This window comes from Lithobates pipiens, unplaced genomic scaffold (genome assembly GCF_037356315.1).
Source record: "Lithobates pipiens isolate NorthernLeopardFrog02 unplaced genomic scaffold, aLitPip1_a1.2 Scaffold_16, whole genome shotgun sequence".
NCBI lineage: Eukaryota > Metazoa > Chordata > Amphibia > Anura > Ranidae > Lithobates > Lithobates pipiens.
The window spans coordinates 406888064-406912734 of NW_027507748.1; the positions used below are offsets into that span (position 1 = coordinate 406888064).

The following is a 24671-nucleotide window of genomic DNA, read 5'->3' on the forward strand; positions in this document are numbered from 1 at the left end:
TGTCGGTCGGTGAATTGCAGAGAAAAGGATTTTACGGTGAGTACAAAAAATCCTATTCTTTCCTCTGAAAAAGTTCTCAATACTTTATTCTATGGAGGAGGGGCTTTATGAGGAGTTCCAGCTATTAACGCTGCTATATCCTCTGTAAACAAAAACCTGATTTATCCAGTAGACATTGCTTATATGCTAAAGGGTCCAACAGATAAGAAGTTGGCGTTCCTTAAAAAAAAATAAAAAAATTATATGTGTATATATATAATGTATATATATGTGTGTGTGTGTGTATCTCTATCTCTCTCTCTCTCTCTCTCTCTCTCTCTCTCTCTCTCTCTATATATATATATATCTATATCTATATCTATATATACACACACAGTGCCTTGCGAAAGTATTTGGCCCCCTTGAACTTTTCAACCTTTTGCCACATTTCAGGCTTCAAACATAGATATAACATTTTAATTTTTTGTGAGGAATCACCAACAAGTGGGACACAATTGTGAAGTGGAACGAAATCTATTGGATATTTTAAAGTTTTTTAGCAAATAAAAAACTGAAAAGTAGTGCGTACAAAATTATTCGGCCCCTTTTTACTTTCAGTGCAGCAAACTCACTCCAGAAGTTCAGCGAGGATCTCTGAATGATCCAATGTTGTCCTAAATGACTGATGGTGATAAATAGAATCCACCTGTGTGTAATCAAGTCTCTGTATAAATGCACCTGCTCTGTGATAGTCTCAGGGTTCTGTTGAAAGCGCAGAGAGCATCATGAAGACCAAGGAACACACCAGGCAGGTCCGTAATACTGTTGTGGAGAAGTTTAAAGCCGGATTTGGATACAAAAAGATTTCCCAAGCTTTAAACATCCCAAGGAGCACTGTGCAAGCTATCATTTTGAAATGGAAGGAGTTTCAGACCACTGCAAATCTACCAAGACCTGGACGTCCCTCTAAACTTTCAGCTCAGACAAGAAGACTGATCAGAGATGCAGCCAAGAGGCCCATGATCACTCTGGATGAACTACAGAGAACTACAGCTGAGGTGGGAGAGTCTGTCCATAGGACAACAATATAGTCGTACACTGCACAAATCTGGCCTTTATGGAAGAGTGGCAAGAAGAAAGCCATTTCTCAAAGATATCCATAAAAAGTCTTGTCTAAAGTTTGCTACAAGCCACCTGGGAGACACACCAAACATGTGGAAGAAGGTGCTCTGGTCAGATGAAACCAAAATCCAACTTTTTGCCCACAATGCAAAACGATATGTTTGGCGTAAAAGCAACACAGCTCATCACCCTCAACACAGCTCATCACCCTCAACACACCATCCCCACTGTCAAACATGGTGGTGGCAGCATCATGGTTTGGGCCTGCTTTTCTTCAGCAGGGACAGGGAAGATGGTTAAAATTGAGGGGAAGATGGATGCAGCCAAATACAGGACCATTCTGGATGAAAACCTGTTGGAGTCTGCAAAAGACCTGAAACTGGGACGGAGATTTATCTTCCAACAAGACAATGATCCCAAACATACAGCAAAATCTACAAAGGAATGGTTCACAAATAAACGTATCTAGGTGTTAGAATGGCCAAGTCAAAGTCCAGACCTGAATCCAATCGAGAATCTGTGGAAAGAGCTGAAAACTGCTGTTCACAAACGTTCTCCATCCAACCTCACTGAGCTTGAGCTGTTTTGCAAAGAAGAATGGGAAAGAATTTCAGTCTTTTAGGCCCCTTTCACACTGGGGCGGTGCGGCCGTCGGCGGTAAAGTGCCGCTATTTTTAGCGGCACTTTACCGTCGTTTTAGCGGCAGTCTGCGGGCGCTAGCGGGGTGGTTTTAACCCCCGCTAGCGGCCGAAAAAGGGTTAAAACCGCCCGCATAGCGCCGCTGCAGCGGCGCTATGCCGGCGGTATTGCCACGCTGTCCCATTGATTTCAATGGGTAGAAGCGGTTTAGGAGCGGTGAATAACACCGCTCCTTCACCGCTCCAAAGATGCGGCTAGCAGGACTTTTTTCACTGTCCTGCCAGCGCACCGCTCCAGTGTGAAAGCCCTCCGGCTTTCACACTGGAGTGAAAGGGCCGTTTTTTTTCAGGCGCTACACAGGCGCTATTTTTAGCGCTGTAACGCCTGAATACCGCCCCAGTGTGAAAGCAGCCTTAATGTGCAAAACTGATAGACTCGTACCCCAAGCGACTTGCAGCTGTAATCGCAGCAAAAGGTGGCTCTACAAAGTATTAACGCAAGGGGGCCGAATAATTTTGCACGCCCCACTTTTCATTTTTTTTATTAAAGTTTCAAAAATCCAATAGATTTCGTTCCACTTCCCAATTGTGTCCCACTTGTTGGTGATTCTTCACAAAAAATAAAATTTTTATATCTTTATGTTTGAAGACTGAAATGTAGCAAAAGGTTGAAAAGTTCAAGGGGCCTGAATACTTTCGCAAGGCACTGTGTGTATGTATGTATGTGTGTGTGTGTGTATGTATGTATGTGTATGTGTGTATGTATATATATGTGTGTGTGTGTGTGTATATATATATATATATATATATATATATATATATATATATATATATATATATATATATATATATATATATATATATATAATTTTATAATATGTATGTGTGTATTTCGGCCGCAGGTCCAATCATTCAAACCCATGCTGGCGTTCAGAGGCCTACGGCCACATCACCCTGAAAGTGCCCGATCTCGTCTGATCTTGGAGGGTTAGGCCTGGTTAGTACCTGCATGGGAGACCACCTGGGAATTCCATGTGTTTATAGAGGTACTCCATAGTTATTCCTGATCAACAGGCCCAAGGTTTGGCTGGCATATCAGAACGTTATGTTTTACAGTTATCGCTATGAAAGATTCTATTTGCCAGGCCTCACGGCTCATGCTAAGGCTGGTACATGTGCATAGAATCCTATGGTTGAAAGATGGTCAGCCTAAGCGCCATACAAAAGTTCTTGGCCAGTTCCCTTTTTATGGTGAATGGTTATTTGGAGACTATCTGGATAAGTATATCCAAAGAATTTCTAATGGAAAAAGTTCTCTTTTTTTCCAGGTTAAGAAGTTTAAGTATGTTTCTTTTAAATGTGCTTCTTCCCCAGTGCCCAGGGTATCTGCCTCCAGGCAGTCATGACATCCTTCAACTGTCTGGATTCAAGAGGTAAACCTCAGGGTCAGTTCCAGGGTCAAAAGAGGACCCAGGGGAGCTAACCAACAAAACAAAATACTGAAGCCTCATGAAAGGACGCCCCTGCTCGCTTGAGTTTGGTGGAAGGCTTCTACAGCTTTCAAGGGTCTGGCAGGAGCTTTGTTCGATTTCCTGTCTCATTTTCTCAGATCAAAATGTTCCCAGAGATCCAGTGAAAAGAAGTCTTTCTAGCTTGGATCATCATCTCTTGTTTCAAAGAGTGATATCGTGGTCCCCTTGGTAGAGCATGGATTAAGGTTTTTTCAAACCACTTTTTTTTTTTTTTTACGGTTCCGAAACCATACGGGATGTCAAACCTATTTTGGAGCTCAAAGATCTAAACTTTTCGCATGAAATCCATCCAATCAGTAGTCTCCGTCCTACAAGGGGGAGAATTTCTGGCATCAATCAACGTCAAGAATGCTTTTTTTTCCATGTGCCATTTTTTTTCCCGTTTACCAGAAATTTACGCTTCAAGGTAGAAAATCTTCATTTTCAGTTTGTAGCTCTGCCTTTCGGTCTAGCTACTCCACCTCAAGTGTTTACAAAGGTCCTGGCTCCTCCTTTAGCCAGGGTAATGGCTCAAGGTATAACAATACTAGCCTATTTAGATCTTCTCTTCATAGATCAATTCGGTAGCCCACTTAATCAAAACTTTGGTCACCGCAGTTAGCTACCTGGAATACCTAGGTTGGTTTCTCAGACACGAGAAATCCTCCTTAAATTCGTCATGCAGTACTTGGGACTGATCATTGATACAGCTCAAAAGAGGATGTTTGTTTCCCCAGGAACGGATTTGTTCCATAAGAGAACTGATTAAGTTACTCAAGTCAAAGAAGAATCCTTCTATTCGGCTTTGCATGAATTTGTTGGAAAAGATGGTGGCTTCTTTCTAGGCCGTTCCTTATGCACAGTTTCTTTTAAGACTGCTGCAAAACAGTATCCTGTCAACAGGGAACAAGAAGGCCCAAGCTCTGTGCTTCCTAATGCGTTTATCCCCCAGTGTTTGTCAAGAGCCCCAATTGGTTGATATCCAAGAATCTTCAAAAATAGGAACCCTTTCTACCAGTTACCTGGAAGGTGGCACAGTCGCCAGCCTTCTGGTCTGAGGAGTAGTCCTGGAAGAACCATCTGTCCTAAGGAAATGGTCCAAATCAATGATGACCTTGTCCATCAATATTCTAAAGACTCAAGCAGTACGCCTGGGCGCTTAAACTACGGAATTGTCCTATCAGGTTCCAATCCGACAGTGCCGCAGCTGTGGCTTTTATCATTCACCAAGGGGACACGAGAAGTCGTGCGGCCCGGGAAGAGGTGAATAATAATCTATCTTGGCAGAAAACATTCCTTGCCTATTTACAATTTTCATTCCAGGAATAGGAATGGACAGGCGGAATACTTGAAGTCGCCAACAATTGTTCCTGGGTGGTCTTTTCACCCCGACATTTTTCTGTTGATATATCAGAAGATGGGGCGTTCCGGATGCGGAACTTTGTGACAAGGGATCCGTTGGCATACGAAACGGATGCGTTGATTTTTTTTCTATGGGATCAGTTTTTACTGATCTATGAATTCCCTCCTGTACTTCTGCTTCAGCACCTTCTTCACAGGATTAAGCAAGAAGGGAAGGAAATGATTCTTGTGGCCCTGGACATCTTGGTTTGCCGAGATTGTAAAGATGGTGGTGGGGGACCCTTGGACCCTACCACTATGGCCAGACCTTCTCTTGTGAGGTCCGGTATTCAATCCTTCCTTACAAGCGCTAAATTTAATGGTTTGGCTATTGAGACCCACATTCTGAAAGATTGTGAGCGATTAGCCTCAGTAGTTCTACTTTGCTAAATTTCTTGGAATGCTCAAGAAATCTGTAGGATGTGTGTCGGTGTAGATCCAGGGGTTGGCACCCTAGGAAATGTCATTGGTAGGATCCTTGAATTCCTACAGATTGGTTTGGAATTGAAGCTGCCCTTGAGTACTATCGATGGGCAGATATTGGCCTTATCTGTCTTTCTTTTCGTTAACCACTTGCTTCTGTCTCTCTGGTTTGTAACTTTATTCAGGGGGTAATGTGGATTAATCCTCCAGTTTGCTCACCCCTCAACCTTGGGACTTAATGTTTGTCCTGTCAGCTTAGCAGTCTTTTTCTGGAGCCAGTACCAGATATTCCCTTGGTCCTCTTGACGGGAGAAAAATAATTTTCTTGGTTGCCATATATTCTGCAAGAAGAGTGTCAGTGTTGGCTGCTCTTTCTTGTAAGGAGCCATATTGGTTCATAAGGATGATGCTGTATTGCGGCTTTTCATTTAAACCAGGATATTGTTCTGCCTTCATTTTTTTCCAGAACTTTGTTTCTGTGAAAGAAAAGTCACAATTTTCTTTGTGGAGAGAGCGGTCAGGGTCTATTGAAAGTGACCGCTCAGAATCGATTTTACAGGTAAGCTGTTATAAAAATCCTATTTTTCCAAATGGGGGAAGTTTCCAGTGCTCCTGTAAATACGTAAAGGAATTAGCACAGTCTAAGTAAAAAAGACTGTGTATGTATTCTAGTGAACTGGCAAAGGCTGAAGAGTTTTCTGATACCAGGGGGAACATAGGGTTATGTAAAACACCTGTTGGCAGAAGGTGAAGCGAGATCAATTGACTAGAATACTTGACTGAATTCCCTCCCCATGGCAGCAGTACGGCAAGAAGTTCCTCGTACTAGCTTACTAGCGGTCAGTTTTTTTAATTGGTGTGGGTGGTGTGGTGTGGGCGTGAGCTCCACCCACATGGCCACGACATTCATTCACACAGCTCTGTGTGAATGAACTACATGTCCCAACATCATTTATTGCTTGTAGTTTTCAATGAACTACCACACCGCTGTGGAGTATCGTGGCAGTTCATTGATGCTTCCTGCCAGTGTATCTGATTACCTGTATGGGAAGTACAGGCACACAGATACACAGATCTGCAAGAGATCTGTATGGAGATCTGCTAGTGCAGTGCTTTCCAGGCTCCTGAAGAAAAAAAGTTAATGCACATTATTTTTTACCTGCAAAAAAAATATGCATTCATAATTTTTTTTTTTTGAAGTGAACTTATTGTTTATAGTATTTAAGTATTGAACAGATAAGAGGCCTAAATCAACCTGGTCTTAAGGGTTTGTTATATGCTTGTCTTACACATCTTTATTTCATTTGTTTAGGTATTTCACACTGTTCATGAACCTGCTGAATGATTGCAGTGAGGTTGAAGATGATGGCACACAGACGGGTGGCAGGAAGAGAGGAATGTCTCGGCGCTTGGCTTCCTTAAGGCACTGTACAGTATTAGCTATGTCTAATCTTCTGAACGCCAATGTGGATAGTGGCCTTATGCACTCAATAGGTGAGTCGCTATGGCTGGCTGTTTATCCTTTATCATAAAAGCAACGTTTTAGATGCACATTTTGATTGCTGCATGCTTTGATCCTAGGTCTTGGCTACCATAAGGACCTACAGACAAGAGCTACATTTATGGAAGTCCTTACAAAAATTCTGCAACAGGGAACGGAGTTTGACACATTAGCTGAGACAGTTCTAGCCGATCGATTCGAAAGGCTGGTGGAATTAGTCACCATGATGGGAGACCAAGGAGAATTGCCTATTGCCATGGCTTTAGCCAATGTGGTTCCTTGCTCACAGTGGGTCAGTTATAATGTTTAAGTGTAATGGAGCAACCAAAGGGTTTTTTAGTGGTGACATTATAACCGTTGTATTTATCTATAAATAATCTAAATATGACCTAGATTTTGTTTCTGCTTAGGATGAGCTGGCACGAGTCCTTGTGACGCTCTTTGATTCCCGACATCTACTGTATCAACTTCTGTGGAACATGTTTTCTAAGGAAGTTGAGCTAGCGGATTCCATGCAGACACTTTTCAGAGGAAACAGCTTAGCTAGTAAAATCATGACGTTCTGTTTTAAGGTTTGTATTTCCAGTAAAAACTGCATGCAATCCTTTTATTGAATGCATTTGTATGTATGTTTTTATATTTTATACACTTTTGTGGTATTTATTTTAAAGCTGTCACCAGAAGTGAAGGGAAATCTCTTCAATGGGCATGCAGATAGCAGTAAAAACTTGTAAAATGCTGTAACTCCTCTCCACTCCAAAATACATCCTAAACTTAAAAAAAAAAAATTTTGCTGATTTTTGTCGGGCACTGTAACTATTTAAATTTGCTATATTTGTTAATAATCAAACATCTTCAATGGGTGCTTTAAACACATGTAAAAATATAAAGCCTAATTAATAATTATCAGTAGAACACATTAGTGTGGTATTTAACTTGCAAAGGCTGCTTGTTTTACAATCTCTCAAAGGCCATATTCTAATTCCATGGCTATTAGACTACTTCTCTGAATTGGCAATCTCTGCTCCTGTCAAATTTCAGATGCAGACATTTTGGTTTCCAGCCAATTTTTGAAACTGGTCTTGTTCCAATGGTTTCCTATATTGCTTTCAGGTATATGGGGCCACGTATCTTCAGAAACTTTTGGAACCACTATTGAGACTGATCATAACCTCTCCTGAATGGCAACATGTCAGTTTTGAAGTGGACTCTTCAAGGTTTGCCTTTATTTAATCTTATCCGCACCAAATGCTTTGACGTTTCTCATTACCAGTTTGACAAGTTCATCATTGTATATTACTTGGCATACAGGGTCAAAACATTAGAATATTGCTTTCTCTTTCGTTCACTGACTGACACAGCTCCATTATTCTTGACCATAGGGTGCTGTGTCAGTCCGTGAACTTCAGAGAAAAGGATTTTACGGTGAGTACAAAAAATCCTATTTTTACTGTAACATTTGAAGCCCATTTGTACTTGTAAGGAAACTGGCAACTGAATGTTTTATTCATGAAAACAATATTTGCAGGTATTTGTCATGTAGCCTTTAATATTAAATATCACCCTATAATTTTACATATGTGAGACTGCTTACTACTTTCATACTAAACTTTTATATTTCCATTTTTTTTCATAGCATTACTTTTGAAATACTTTCAAATATTTTATTTGCCCTTTTCAACTAATATTACATGGCTTAGTGTTTCTCTCTTGGGATTTTAATTATGTCTTTGAAGGTTGGATGGAGTTGAAAGCCTTGAAGAAAACCAACGGTGTCTACTGCAGATGACAGAGAAGTTCTTTCATGCCATTATAAGCTCCACCCATGAATTCCCTACTCAGCTGCGCAGTGTGTGCCATTGTCTGTATCAGGTATGCTGAACTGTATATAGCTGCTATATTTTACAAGAATCAATTACTGACTCTAACCCACTTTTCTTTGTGCGAATACTTTATCTGTAATGTAATGTTCCTTCACTTTTTTTTCACTTCCTTTTAAACCCCATAATAACCATAAACTCTTTGACGGAAGCCCCTCTGAATGATGTCCAGCAGAGTAGGGGGTGCAGCAAGTGGGACATAAATATATATTTTACATGTTGCATCAACTCTCCAGTTTAAAGACCTGAAGCAAGCACTTTTCTATCAAAGCAGTGCTCCACCTCCCCCATGGAAAAATATACTGTAGCTATTGACTTTTAATATTAGAACACTTACCTGTCCTGGAATACAGAGTGGGTGTTGTCACCCCAGCCAATGTTTCCATCGGCTTTCGGGTGCTGCTACTGCCATAGCCTGTAAGGGAAACTGGCAATGAAGCCTTGCAACTTCACAGCTCATTCCCTACTGCACATGCGCGAAGCACGCTGTGATTTCTGCCCTGGTGGCAGGGAAGGAGGTGGTGGGCAAAAATGTTTGAGAGGTCGAGTGTCGAGAGGTACATGTCAAAAACAGCCACCAGCTTATTGCGCTTCGACCGACTGTAAAATTTCCTGCCCCCACATGCACCAAAAGAGTGGGATGCTAGTGGCATCAACCTAATATAGCTCATCCTTATTCTCTATCCATCTCTGGGGTCAGCTGATGGTGTGGCCAGCATAAACCTAGTTTTAGCAAATTTCATATAGAAGTTTTGCTCTTAACACAATATATTCTGGTTTATGCTAAAACAATACTATTAGAATAAATTTCGGGTATGCTACTTTGCTGCTTCTACTGTATTGTTTAAATTCTTGGATAACTGTGAACTCTGGTTCAATAGAAGCAGTAATGATGTTGTAATGATGTCCTGGTCAGTGTGTCCCTCTTCCCTAAACAGTGTATCCAGTTTTAAAGGCAAGCCTACCTAATGGATTTTGCGGAAACAAACTGAGGCAAGTATGTTGACCAAACCAACAGCTGACTCCATCAGATAGGTGGGTCGAGAAGTGCTTTCTCCAGGTCTTGAAACTGGTGGGTTGCTGCAATAATGTGTGCATGTTTCATGTCCCTCTTGCTGCACCACCCCTACTCCGCTGAGCATCATTCAGTGGTGCTTTCCTTTTGAAGAAATTAAAACATTTTCAGCAGCCTGAATTGTTTTTCTTTTCTTTAAAGTAATCTCTGGGTGCCATTTGCTATAGTCCTTAATGGTAAAGCTGTTTTAGGTGTTAGTCGTTTGGTTTTATTGGTCATTATTGCAATTGTTTAATAGTGTTGCGTGACCATTTAACAGTATTACATAGAGTATGTTCCAGTTCTTATTTTTACAGGTAACCTGTCAAAGGATGAGTTCAAAAAAATAAATGTACATATTCTTGAGCATCCACGATGGCCCATGATGAGACCTACGGCTTTCTGCTTGAACCTTTGTGCAGGTTGGCAGCTTGAAAGCTGCAGGGCTTATGAATGAACTATGAGCACGTTCATCAGCACCCTTGCAATTCATTGAGAACTACAAACCTTCTGCTGTGGTGGAAGACGGAGCTTGTCCACAGCAAATTCATTTTTAAAAAGTGACAGCTGGTGCAGGGATAGGAACACCTGTTTGCTGCCATGGAGGGGAACTTCTGGCGCATTTTAGATCCTAAATATGGGTGTAACGTGTTCCAAAAAGGTGAAGTTAGCCTTTAAAGATCACAGCAGGACTCCATCCAGTAGCGGAGAATGTACAACTAAGACTATTACTATTATTGAGTTTTGACAAATTTCTGTGCCTAATACTGCTTAGAAATTCTGAGCTCTGTGTTAAGGCAGTGATGTCTTACTATAGTGGATAGGATACTTGGTGGGACAAGTAATAATACTACTTTAAATGGTAGAATGCTTGCTACATCTCAGGAAAGGGACCTTTTTGTGTGGCTGAAACTCATCTTAGTTGTAGCATCCTATTATGTTTTGACTCAGAAAGCATATTTGTTCTGCTGTTCACTTTATTATTATACAGGATTTATATAGCGCCGACAGTTTATGCAGTGCTTTACAAAATTAGGGCAGACAGTACAATTACAATACATTTCAATACAGGGGGGAATCAGAGGGCCCTGCTCATTAGAGCTTACAATCTAGGACTTTATAAAATTCTTGTAAAGTGCAAGCATGGACGAAACATGGACTTAATACTAAAATGTGCAGTATGTACTGTGTTCATATAACGCTACAAATCTGGCCATGTATTTAATGTCCATACGTGTAAAATTCATGCCAGTAACTGAAACAATAGTTTTCAGAATCAGGTTGGATGTATTTGCACTTGTCCTTCTGTTATCCTTGGTGTAATGTGAAACTGATACCCAGACTGCACTGTCTGTTCACAAGAATTTAACCCGCAATCTTCATGGCGACGTTTCTTTTTCTACATTGATCTACATAATTGCTTAGTTTTTCTGTAATTTAGGTTTTTTAACATGGAATGTCTAAATTCAGAAAAGATGGCAATCATGCCTGATTTTACAGATTATTTTTGGTAATGTTATTTAGAACTGTGCAAAGCTCTGAACAGTTTTACAATGCAACCTGCAGTTTCTTAGTAAACTTTAAAAGCCTAACAATGGCTTTTATTGTTAAAGTGGTTGTAAAGCCACTTTGTAGTGTACATACAATCCCCTCTGTTAGAAAACGTACTATGCTCCAGTGTATGTTCTTTTAAAAAAAATATGCTGATTTGTTCCTTATTTCATAGCGCCGCTTGCAACTCACATGCTCGCTGCGCGTTCTCCCGTTCTGACAGCTACAGTGGGAGGGGTTGAGAATCCCCTGCTGACGTCAATTGGGACAAGAGGAGGAGAGTAGTGGGCAGTCACCCGAACGCCCTACGAAATAAGGTACAAAGAACTTGCGCTGGAGCATAACATTTTCTAACAGAGGGGATTGTATGTACATTACACAGTCATTTTGGCAGTGAGAGGGGAGGGCACTGTCACTAGCTGACAGTCAGGGGGGAGAGGGGAGTGAGGACAGAGGAGAGACAGCATTTGTCAGAGGCACGTAACTGACCATGGTGTCGGCTCAGCAGCCATAATAAACCATGGTCAGTTTACAGAGGGGAAGGCAGAACCAGGCAGGATCAGCCAGGTATTTCAGGTGATAGGGACAAATTACACAGCACTGTGCTGTCATTAATGCTTTTAAAGAACAGGATCCATTTTTATTTTTTAATTTTAAGGGTTACAAACTGCTTAAGTATTTGTATCCTTTTTATTAGTCCAGGTTTTACCAATCGGCATACTTGAAAACTTAGCTGTGTAGGTGAATTTGTATTCACTTATACAGGTTGTCTCATGTAGCTCGACGCTAGTATTTAAATAAATTAAATGGCTCTTCACATTGTACCTGGCTGAACACTCAAATAAATTGGTCCTAAAACAGTTTTGACTGAAGTTTGAAAAAGCATTGATCATTACATTCATTCAGTCCCACAGTGCTCTTATATGCCTTTTTGGAGCTAATCAAGCACATTTTCTCTTAAGTGGTTTCCTTGTCTAAATACTTTAGTTTATCATGTTAAATATGTATCTGTCATATTGTTTAAAGAGGGATTCCAGGTACAGGCAGTCCCCAGGTTACAAACATAGGTAGGTTCTGTAGTTTTGTTAAAGCGAAGTTCCACCCAAAAGTGGAACTTCCGCTTATATACTTACCCCCCCCCCGTCACATTTGCCACCTTTCAGGGGGGGGGAACAGGGCCGTGGCCCAATCTCCAGGAAGTTTGACCCCCCCTTCCCCCCTCCTTCCCCCACCGTCTGGCCAATTAGAAAGTGCAGCACGCTTTGCGCATGAGCAGTAGGGAATCAGCAGTGCTAGGTTCCCATACCAGGAATGGCGGCGTCAGTACCCGGGAGTCCATCGGAAGATCGGCTGTTATGCTGAAATAGCCGGCTCCCTGGACAGCTAAGTGCCCTAATATTAGGTTAGCAGCTACAGTATTTGTAGCTGCTGACTTTTTACAGTTTTTTTTTTTTGGCTGGACCTCCTCTTTATGATGGAATAGTTACATTTTTTAAGTTAAACGGCAGCCACATAAAAATTACGTTTTTTTGGATAGAGAAGGGTTAACACCTCTAATATTTATTTTGCAGGGAGCGCGTTACATGCAGGGTGCAGCGTGTCATTCTCGCCTCTCCTCCTAGGTTCTGACCTCTGCACCCACCATCCCCCCCCAACCAAAGAAAAACTTCCTTACATCTGTTCTCCCACCTTCCCCAGCTTCGGTACTTCCCTCCCCGTATAGCAAGTCCTCAAAAAGCCTGGCCATAGGATGCAGCCCACTGGTTGGTAAAAAAAAAAAAAACATTGCTGTCCAAGCTGGTCAGGAACCTCCACCGCTGACAGCTATGCCGGGTCGACCGCACATGGGCTTAGTGCACCGACGCTGCTTGATGGACTGAACAGGAAATGTTTACTCTAGTTCCCTTGGAGACGGCCCGGCCGTGCATGCGCTCACATAAAGCTGGTGCCACTTATGGGACTAAGGAAAAGGATGTTTAATCTTGTCTGGGAGATGGGCAGTGGGAAAAACAGGCGGCGGGCCACATGACGAAGCCTGCTGGGCCGGCTTTGGCCTGTGGGCCTTGTGTTTGCCACCTGTGGTTTGTAAGAGTGAGTCGTATGCAAGTCAGATGTGTGCAACTCGAAGACTTGCCTGTATTGTTTGTTTATTTTTTTGCATTGGTCCCTCTTGAATGCCCCTGGAAGTTGGAAATTACTGAATTGGACACGGTTTATCCAATGATTTCCATTTGCTTCTGTGCCCCATGCGCAGTGGCTGGCCTGGATGCATTGCAAACCAAGGAGGTCAGATGCTAGACACGCGAGTTGCATTATCTGAATGCATAGCGTTCTCTGGACAAGGTGGAAAGCGTGATATCACCACTACTGTAGGAACTGTAGAATGATTATTTCTTGAAAACATAATCTGCATTATTATGAATGATGGAATGTCTTTAAGGAAAACCTCTGCTGTTTCCTAATGTACTATAATGGCTATCTATTTCAGGTTAACAAATACAGTTCTGCTTTGTCTTTAAATCTCAGACTATAGAATTGAGGGGGATGAGTCCATAGGGCTCTGTTTTTATGATCTGCTTTATCCCTGAGTTTACAACTGTAAATTGTAAAAATTAAAAAAATATGTAACTATAAATTGATAGCTGTAGGGATACAATGTGTGTCAGGGGTATTTGTGGCAAACATGTAAACAAATGTTAAAAGAAGCCTTATTCACTGATGAACCAGACTAAGTATGCAGGTTAGGAGTTGTAATTTTATTTTGCCCTTGCTACATGCTTGCATATGGTTAGTGACTTGGGTAAGGTAAGCAAAACCCAAGCAACTAGCAAATACAGAAGGTCAGAACTTGCGGTTTTTGAATTTCTGCTTTATTCGTTATAAAGTGTTAAAGGGGTTGTAAAAGCTTGTGTCTTTTCACCTTTGCATTAAGATGAAAAAACACTTTGCAGTCACCGGCCCCCTAGCCCCCCTGTTTTACTTACCTGAGCCCCGAAATTTCCGTCGGCGTGTCCCCGCCGCCCCTCTCTCCACTGCTTCCCGGCTCTTGATTGGACAGATTGATTTCAGCGAAGCCATTGGCTCCCGCTGCTGTCAATCAAATCCAATGACTGGAGCCTCTATGGATGCCTAATGCTGGACATGGGCGCATGCCTGCAAGATGACCCTCTCGGGAGACCTTTCCTCATAGGGGGTTATCTAATGTGGGGAGGAGCTGCAAGAGCCGTTGAGGGACCCCAGAAATGGATGTTCAGAGCCGCTCTGTGCAATAGGAGCTGCACAGTGGAGGCAAAAAAAAAACAAAACAATCCTGTAGTATCACTTTAAGCAAATTGGAAATGCTTGTGTATCTTTAAAGAAAATTATCTTTTTTTTTTTTTTCTTCATGTCATTTCTTCATGTCATACTTGTCGTCTATGTAAAGCACACAGTTGTGCACATATAATCAGCAAACCCAACCTCTGCCAAATGTATGTATCTTGTTTCTGTTAAAGCAGAGGAAGATCACAGCCTCTGCCCAGGGTCTGTCTTTTTTTTTTTTTTTTTTTTTTAATATCCCCCATTTATACTTTATGTACACATGAGATATAGCTCAGAATGCAACTTAAAGCCTGACTCCAGCCACTGTGTTTTCTTTGTTTGACTGCTTGCCATCCATAGGCCACATATAAATAGCCTTGATTTTTGAGCAGTTTGTGCAAGTTCAACCCCCCCCCCCCCCCCCCAAAAAAAAAAAAAATTTTTAGTTATTAACTCCTTTTTGTTTTGATCCGCTCCTCAGTCTAGCAGATTCCGCTTGCTCAGCGGGGGTTAGCTCTGCTGATTCCCACTGAGCAGGCAGATGACAGGTCTTGGCTGCTCCACTGTGAAAAGCGGGCACAGTCCCTCTCTCCTCTATGGGGAAATAGGGTGGAAACCGACCACCTGTTCATTTTCATCCGATACGCCAGACAGATGGAAAATAGGACCACCATCCACCTGGATTTTGCGTGCAGGATTGGATCAGAGGCGTGTGTCGGCAGATGTGTCGCTGACATTCGACACTCTATAAAGGAGGCTGCAAGGTCCGATCAGGTCTGCCTGAAAAAGACCTGATTGGATTGCCTGTGTGAAAGGACCCTAATAAGGCTGGTTTCGCACATGCTGTCTGATCAGGTCTGCCTGGCTTTTTTTCAGGTGGATCTGATCGGACCATCCATAGACCCGCTGGCGTTCCGATCTGATCCCGTCTGCCAAAAACAGCTTGTCAGATGGGAACACACACGATCTGTTTCCACCTAACAGCCCCATAGAGAACAATGGGGCTGTGTCCACTAACATGGACCTGTCATTCGCCTGCTCTGAGAAGTTTGCTCAGTTCATTGATGCTTCCTGCAGCTCAGTAATTGAAAGCCCAGAGGTACCGTATATACTCGAGTATAGGCCGACCCGAATATAAGCCGAGGCCCCCAATTTACCCCCAAAAAAACTGGCAAACTTATTGACTCGTGTATAAGCCGAGGGTAAGACATGCCTGTCCATCCCTGTGTGTGTGTCCGTCCATCCCTGTGTGTCCGTCCATCCCTGTGTGTCCGTCCATCCCTGTGTGTCCGTCCATCCATCCCTGTGTGTGTGTGTGTCCATCCATCCATCCATCCCTGTGTGTGTGTGTCTCCATCCATCCCTGTGTGTGTGTCTCCATCCATCCATCCATCCCTGTGTGTGTGTGTATCCATCCGTGTGTGTGTGTGTGTGTGTGTGTGTGTGTCCAGCCTACCTGTGTCCCGAGCCTTTGTCCCGAGCCTCCGTCCCGTGCCTTGCCTCCTTGCCTCCGTGCCTCGCCGCTGTGCCTTGCCTCCGTCCCGTCCCGTCCCGTGCCGTGCCTTGCCTTGCCTCCGTCCCGTGCCCTCTTCGTCGGCGCCTCGGCGGCCATTGTAAAATTCAAAAGCTGCGCCGCCGCCTTCGCCTGTGATAGGCGGAACACTGAATTTCCCAGCAGCCTGTGTTCCGCCTATCACGTACATCGTATCATCCTCGTCCGTAGTACGAGGATGATACGATGTCTGTGATAGGCGGAACACAGGCTGCTGGGAAATTCAGTGTTCCGCCTATCACAGGCGAAGGCGGAGCCGGAGGCGCGGCTTTTGAATCATAGAATGGCCGCTGTCTGTCTGCTCGACACGCTGATCGAGCGGGCAGACAGCGATGACTCGAGTATAAGCCGAGGGGGGCACTTTCAGCCTCAAAAAAGAGGCTGAAAATCTCGGCTTATACTCGAGTATATACGGTATGTGCAGAGAGCTTTAGAAAATGTCTGCAGGAGCCTGACCTTGCACCTGCAATCTACTGATTGTGGGTGCAATACTTTGCAGGCTCATGTGCACCAAAAATAATTCATTCTTTTACCTGCAAAACATGCAAGTATTCTTTTCTTAATGCTGAACTTAACCTTTAAATCCTAGTGTAGAACTAACTGTCTGTGTTTAAAAGCAGTGTGGTTTGCCTGTCCACATTTCATTGATATATGATCCTGTTTCCAAGATTTAGCTGAAGCTTTGGTTTTGCTGACCATACAGAAACTCACACTTCCGAAGAGGGAACATGGGAATATTTACTGGTTCTTTTGTGATGAATTTTACATGAATTGTCTATGCTACAATGCCATCCTTCCTGTAATTTATATTCAATTCATTTCACCCGACACTGAATGCAGCCAGTAAAAAGCCTGTTAAAGTAATTAGTAGTGATTATATATTTTTTTTTAGGTTATAGAAATTTGGTCTAGTATTAGGTATTAAAAATTTTTTTTTTTTTTTGTTCCTTGCTTATCTCTTCATTCAAAACCTACAAATTATATGAAAAGTATGTTTCGTTATCTTTTTCTCATGTAAAAAAAGTTGTCTTAAATTTCAATATTTTTGTTAATTTGGCATCATTTATAAATGGTCTCTTCGTTGTGCATCTTCAGGAATGTAAAACACAGATTGTCAGATATAAAGGCTTTAGCGGTCACCTAAAAATCAAATTTGTGACAGTAAATCTACACTTTAAAATGTGATGTCTACTTTCAGTAGCACGGTCTAATATATAGTTTATTATTTCCTTAAGGTATTGTATTTACATTAACAATGAAAATTTATTTCAATCAGACAATGTTATCTGTTTGAATATAATACAGTGCATCCTGAAAGTATTCACAGCGCTTCACTTTTTCCATGTTTTTGTTGTTACAGCCTTATTCCGAAATGGAATCAATTCATGATTTTCCTCAAAATTCTACAATACCCCATAATGACAACATGATAATAGTTTGGAATATTTACAGATTTATTAAAAAGAAAAGCACATGTACATAAGTATTCACTGCCTTTTCCATGACGCTCAAAATTTTAGCTCAGATTTTCACTGATTATCCTTGAGATGTTTCTACAACTTGATTGGAGTCCACCTGTGGTAAGTTCAGTTGATTGGACATGATTTGGAAAGGCACACACTTTTCTATATAAGGTGATAACCGTGCATGTCTGAGCACAAACTAAGCCATGAAGTCCAAGAAATTGACTATAGACCTCATCGACCAGATTGTATTGCAGCATTGGGGGTCTCAATGAGCACAGTGCTCTCCATCATCCCTAGATAGAGTAAGTTTGGAACCACCAGGACTCTTCCTAGAGTGGGCCCACTGTCCAAACATTTTTTGGGGGATACTAGCCTTAGTCAGGGAGGTGACCAATAACCTGATGGTCACTCTGGCAGAGCTCCAGCAATTCTCTGTGGAGAGAGGAGAACCTTCCAGAAAAACCACCATCTCTGCAGTGCTCCACCAGTCAGGCCTGTATGGTAGTGGCCAGGTGGAAGCCACTCCTCAGTAAAAGGCACATGACAGCCTGCCTTGGGTTTGCCAAAAGGCACCTGAAAGACTCCATGAGAGACAAAATTCTCTTGTCTGATGAAACAAAGATTGAACTCTTTTTGGCTTAAATTGGCAAGCGTCGTGTCTGGAGGAAACCAGGCACCCCTCATTATTTGGCCAATACCATCCCTACATTGAAGCATAGTGATGGTAGCATCATGCTGTGGGTTTGTTCTTTAGCGACAGTAACTGTGAGATAAACCTTCTCCAGGGTGCTCTGAACCTTGGGCTAGGCTGAAGGTTCATCTCCTAACAGGAAACCAACCCTAAGCACAAAGTTCAAGATAACAAAGGAGTGGCTAGGGGACAGCTGTGTAAATGTCCTTGAGTGGCCCAGCCAGAGCCAAGACTGGAACCCGATAGAACATCTCTGGAGATTGAGAGGTCCTGCCAAGAAGAATGGGAGAAACTGGCCAAACATAGGTGTGCGGAAGCTTGTAGCATCATACTCAGACTTGCAGCTGTAATTGGTGCCAAAGGTGCTTCAACAACAAAGTATTGAACAAAGGCTGTGAATACTTAGTTTTTATTTTTATAAATTTGCAAAGATTTCAAACAAACTTCTTTCACATTGTCATTATGGGGTATTGTTTGTAGAATTTTGAGAAAAAAAAGAGTTTAATCCATTTTGGAATAAGGCTGTAACATAACAAAATGTGGAAAAAGTGAAGCGCTGTGAATACTTTCCAGATGCACTGCAGCATGTGCTTGACTTGATTGTAAGCCACTGAAAACTTAAAACAATCTTATTCGCTGTAGACTGTTAAGGGATCCGATTTTGGGTATCCCAATTGTTGTGGACATCTATATTGGTTTGCATTTAACTTCTACTTTATTAAAAAAAAAAATTTAAAATCTTTTTCGCTTTAGATGCTTTTTACCAGTGGTCGCCAACTTTTTGGACCTCATGAACCACAAAACTCAATGTTGAATCCTGCAGACCACAAAGATGGATTTTTCAAGCCTTATACACGCAATGCTCTGGTTATTGGCTGGCAGCACACATTGAGAACCACACTGGAAACATTAGGTGGTTTACATTTGCCACATTGGTGATTTGCGGCAGAACCCCTGGGGACCACCACAATTTTCTTCTGGACTATCAGTGGTGCAATGAGCACTGGTTGGTGACTGCTGCTTTAATCTGCTAAATAGCCTTAACAGTGCCAGCTGTGGTGCTGGTAGTGCCTATTTACTGACATTTTTCTTGTGGTCAAGAACATTGAAAACTGAACACAGGTTATTGAGCGTGCAGCAGCAAGTTATTGTAGCTTAGGTCAGAAGCGGCTGTCAAAGGGGCTCAAATGCAAGCTTTATGCAGTGTAAATTATTCTTTGCTGATCCACACAAGTTCTTATAATTCTTGAATAAGTTTGATGTTAGACTGTGTATATGCGCAGCGCTTCTCCATTTCATAAAAGACACTGGCAGTGATTTTTACAAAAAACTTGGGGGGGGGGTTGCATGATTATGTAAAATTGGTTTGAGTGGCAAAGCTGATTGGTGCTTCAGGAGAAATAAGTGCTGGCAGGAACCTTATTTATTTTTATTTTTTTAAATATGCTGCTTTTAATGTGGTTATAAACCCATAAATATACCCAGTGAAGTGACTAGCGTCAGATGATATACTGAGATGAAACAAATCCTCCTGAAATAGTAGTACTTGTTTATCTGCAGCCATCTAAAGCACACATTATACACTGCATTTCTGAGCTTCCAGAGGCGCAGGGATCAAGGATCTGATGTCAATACCTGCATAGCATAGAGCAGGGAACAGAGTGTAATCTGAGTGGAGAGAAAGGACATTTTGCACTGTCTAATAGGGAAAGACACACAGCGTATGCTATTAATCACCTGGTGTGTGTGTGTGTGGGCATAGACTCTCAAAAGTGACTTGTGCAGATTGAAAAGGAATGACAGAGCAGACCGAAATCACACTAGGTGCTTTGGATCAAGGAAAATACACTATAGCAGGATATGCTTTGTTCATGCTTCATTTCCTGGGTTTAAGACTGCTTTCACACACTTTATTCATCTGCTGTTTCAAACAAAGATGGGTTGTTGTGTGTAAATTTCAGTTTCTATTATTGCACTCTGTAAACAGAGAAACAAAGAAATTCCCACAAAACCCAGGATTTACTGTAAAACTACATCTGTAATACATGATAGTGGGCTGCAAATAAAGGATGAGCTTGAGATGTTTAAATATTTGATTATTTTTATTTGCAATTTCAGCTTGAGCATTATACCTATCTTTCTACATTTTTAGGCAGCACCAGCAAAAGTTTAACTTTAACTTTGACAGTTTGTAATTTGCTTCCTTGAAAATAATTGCACCACTTTATTGTAGATGTTCTCTGGAATCCAGCGATGTGGTAACATTTCTATTGGCAGGGCTCTTTATGTTGCAATTTGGCTATTTTTTCCACCTGTTATAATTCTTATGGGATGTTGCTGGAACATAATGCCACAATTTTGAGTGTACGATTATTTACATTACTCAGACTATGGTTGTAGGTTAAATTGGTCTATTTCAAGGTAAAACATCTGAATTTGGTTTGTTTATTGACATGAAAAAAAGAGCATTTCCAGAAATAGTAGAATTGATTGCAATTGTGTAATAGCATCCTCTGTAATTTTTGAAAATCAATCAAACATGATTTTTTTTTCATTACTGTGTGTTACATTCTGCTTCGTAAAACATTGTGAGAGACCACATTGTGTTTTTGCTTTTATTTAATTTTTTTTTATTTATTTTGCTTTGTGTAGTTGGTGTTGTGACTTGTTTGTGCTCATCTCTGTCCTGTAGGCAACATGCCATTCCCTACTGAATAAAGCTACAGTAAAAGAAAAAAAGGAAAACAAAAAATCAGTAAGTTTGTAGAACTTTCTCTTAGCCATTTTCTTCCCCAACACAACAAAAAATTTGACCTCTGGAACCAAAAATAAAGTTTAACAGTTTTCATTATGTTTTATTTGTTAAAGCATCTTCACTCCAGTCCTTCACTGTCAAAATCATTCTACTAATTCTGGCTCAGAAAGCTTTCATTTCAATTAACACACTGAAATTCTTTTGTTTTGCTCCTCCTCTGTGTGACTGATACAATGGAAAAGGAATATGGCTTTAGCTTTACAGCTTGAATATTGTTGACGATATGTAATGCAGGGGTTGTTCGTATACTTTTTTCTACACCTTAGGGTGTGCTCATCTGCTGCTTTCTAGATGCTTGGGGTGCATAGCTCATTCTTTTCTGAAAAGGGATCTTTCTTCTACAAACTGTAAATGAAAATGATGTGCCATATAAATTGTTTTCAATTTTCCATTGGCTCAGCTTTAGACCTTTGCTAGCCCCAATTGTACAGCATAAGGTAAGGTGAGTACTGTGTTATGTTAATTATTCCTTTTATAATTACAGTCATTTCTGTTTTGGTAGCTTAACATTTATGTAAACCCAGTCAATTAAATTTTCCTTTTACTCTCCTTTGATCTGTTAATTTATACCTTTTTTAAAAGCATGTTATCTGTTTTATTTTTGATTAAGTGGCGACAAAAATTTGATCTTGTCAGATCCAGGGTTGGCTACATTGCTCCTTCATTGATGGTGTAGGAGCAAGTATAGCCACACTAAGACAGGAAGTGTTACTGTCAAATTTACCAGATGAAAATAAAAGCCTTAATGAAATCTATTGCTGCAACCACATCTAGGGATAGGTAAGCTGCATTATTTTTTTTTTTTGTTTTGGTTTGGCCTTTGTGATGTAGAGACCTGTGAGTGAGAGTGGTATAGTACAGAAAAAGACACTGGACAGGACTGTCTCCTCTCAGGCCACAAAACTGCTGTGTGTTGTCAAGCCTCAGGATTCAATGAACTAAAGAAGAAAAAAAAAAAGAAAAAAACTAAAATGTGCAGGCTAACTATTTAAGTCCATGAACTGTATGCCACCTTAAGAATCGCTGCCATTTGTGGTTTCAGTAATGCTGGATAGTATAGCTTCCACAGGTGGACTGCGGCTCATATCCTGTACTGTCATTTATCCTTCACACTTTGTGTTTTGTGAATGGTTTGCATAATACACGGTATTCTCTGAAGAAACAAAGGGAGAAGAGGGACAGACTGTATGGCTTCTATGTATGAGAGCTGTAGCTCTCCTGTTGCAGTGTTGGAAATATAGCGATTGCTATACCAACCAGCATTAGCGAATCTACAAATAATATACTAACCACACGCCTCATAAATCTTGACTACTATTTACCTGGCACTTTAAGAGCTGTTCTTTTTAATAGAGAAATTCGGAAATGCAGAAAAAAAATTACACGCCTAGACTTCTGCAGGACCAATCCCAGCTGTCCCCATCGGCTCTACCACAAGAACTCTGGGATCAAACACAGCTGCCTGCCCAGAGAGTGGTGACTGTCGGTCACATGTTCCCTGCTCTGCCCCTCCAGCGCTCACTGGAGCACTGGTCTGTGGAGAGGGTGGGAGGGGCTGGCTCAGCCTCTGTGGCATGCTGAGCGACAGAGCAAGTTGCCAGTTTAGGCATCTAGGATGATTACAATTGTAAAGTCAGGCTCAATCCAGAGCCTGGACTGGCTGACTTTAGCCTGTTTTTGGCTAAATAGAGGTCACAGGAGTGCAGAACGAACCACACTCCTGTGATCCATAGAACTCTAGCCAAAAAGCTTTGGCTATACTCCTTTAAGAGCTGAGGACGTTTATGGCAGATTAACAGGCTTTTTCTGTAATTACAGGATCTCATTCTAAAAAGACTGACCTAGGAAAAATTAGCATTTATTGCATAGTTAAAATGCCCATTTTTTTTTTTTTTTTTTTTTTTGTTCTATTGTTTAGCCTTGCTATACAATTAAATACAATCATGAAGCCATAGCTGAAATTTTTTTTATAAAAGTGAATTAAAGTTAACAGCTCTTTTTATTCAGTGTTTTTTTTTGTTTTTTTTTGCACCTATATTGTTTGAGGAATAAATAGAGCCAGGCTTTGCATTTCCCAGTTATTAGAATTTTATAGTGGCCCCATGAGTAATAAGGAGAATTCTTACACGGACAATTTCTTAATCCTCTATCCCAGCACACAGAAATTGGTACTAAGCCCAGGACCTTGCATTCACTTTATCTGGTCTCCCACAGTGCACAGAACATGGAAATGCAATTGTTTTAGTAATTCTAAACTGCTAAATACCCTTTCTCATCAGCAGTATATATATATATATCAGTTTCTGGTAAAGCTTGTAGGAGGAGTTTTAATTCTCCCCTGATTCTGATGAGGCTGCAGGACCCCTGACCCTCTGTCTGTATAGTACTGATTGGCCCTGTGCTGATCACATGCACTCTTCCCAAATTAAAAAAAAAAACTCTAGCAATACACACCAGTCTGAGCATGTGCAGCTTGCCCCCAATGCTCTGTTCTATCAGGAGATGGCTTGGGGACAGTGGAAGAAGGGGAGGATCAGAGGACACGATCAAACAATCTTTTTACGCAGTGCAGAGGATTAACCCCTTAGGTTCCACAGTGAGTATAACAAGCATGCTATACTGTATATACAGACTGATTGTACTGTTATGGGTTTTGTAACACTTTAATTATTACATGGTTTATGCTGGCACCTTCAGGTGAGTGAACACTGGCTAGGAAAAGGCAGTTAACCCAGTCCATGCATAACCCCTACATGCTCAGCTAAGTCTCGTGCTAGTATCTTTCCTGTGCCCCCTCACTTGCAGGAAGTGATGTATGTTGGTTAGACTCTTCTAGAGAAGATTTTTTCGCCACCAAGATTGTTTGCTCACCAGTACCCCACGGAGTAAGAATTCTGCAGAGAATGGGCTTTTTTTGGCTGGTTACCTGGCTTTCCTATTTCAATAAAATCTTGACAGTCCTTGTGAATAATTTCCCAGCCTTTAAAAACACCACAGATTAGAGGTTGGAAGCCCTTTTTTAAGGTGTACTCTTCTCCAGCGGGAACATATCTGCAGCTTGTGGAGGCTGCTGTAGGAATGTGCCAATCACTTGAAGGAGAAGTATATCCAAAGCTATTTTGGCTATACTTCTAGGGATCACAGGAGTGCAGTTCGTGACCCGTTTTCAGCCGACAGGCTTTTTTTTTTTGTCCAGGCTTTGGATTGACTCAGACTTTACAATTTGGATCCATCTGGTTGTTGAATGGATCGGCAGCTGGTTGACCCTCTCAGCAAGCTGTTGGGAGACTGAGCTAACTGCTCCTGCCCCCTGCACAGCCTGGCGCTCCAGTGAGCGCTGGAGGGGCAGAGAAGAGAGACTGTGAGTCATTGGCTCTATGCTCACTACAGACTGTGAATTGAGAAATCGTTGGTCTTTGATTACTCAGTTCTCAGGTCTTGAAAGCTGCAGGGAACAGATGCAGCATATAGGGTCCATACTTTATTCACCTAGGTGAGTATAAATGTTTGCTTCTCTTTTAAGGTCTGGGAAAAACTGATGCTCGTTTGCAGAGAATCTGATCCTGAAGTATTTGGCATGTACTGTAAGATTTTTCCTGGGGTTTTTTTTTCCCCGTTTTTGAGAGCCTTGAGCTTATTTGTAGATGTTTTGAAGCCAAATATTACAGATCGCAAGCCAGTAATTCCTTAAAGTAGAACTATAGGCCAAACTTTTCTCTTTCGTTCATTGACGGACACAGCATCTTCGTTTTGACCTTAGGATTATATCGCCCCTTTAGGAGAGGAC

General features: G+C 41.5%; 1 protein-coding gene across 5 annotated transcripts in view; it reads left to right on the top strand.

Moving 5' to 3' along the window:
- Positions 1-24671, top strand: part of NF1 (neurofibromin 1) — a 436753-nt gene that overhangs the window by 199851 nt on the left and 212231 nt on the right. For 3 of the 5 annotated variants that reach the window (XM_077482413.1, XM_077482416.1, XM_077482414.1), the window contains exons 25-30: positions 6387-6568; positions 6656-6867; positions 6986-7147; positions 7689-7792; positions 8312-8447; positions 20762-20824. In XM_077482413.1, coding sequence (XP_077338539.1) covers positions 6387-6568; positions 6656-6867; positions 6986-7147; positions 7689-7792; positions 8312-8447; positions 20762-20824 — 859 coding nt within the window. The remainder of the gene's footprint in view (positions 1-6386; positions 6569-6655; positions 6868-6985; positions 7148-7688; positions 7793-8311; positions 8448-20761; positions 20825-24671) is intronic. The other 2 variants (XM_077482415.1, XM_077482417.1) reach the window with 1 other exon arrangement.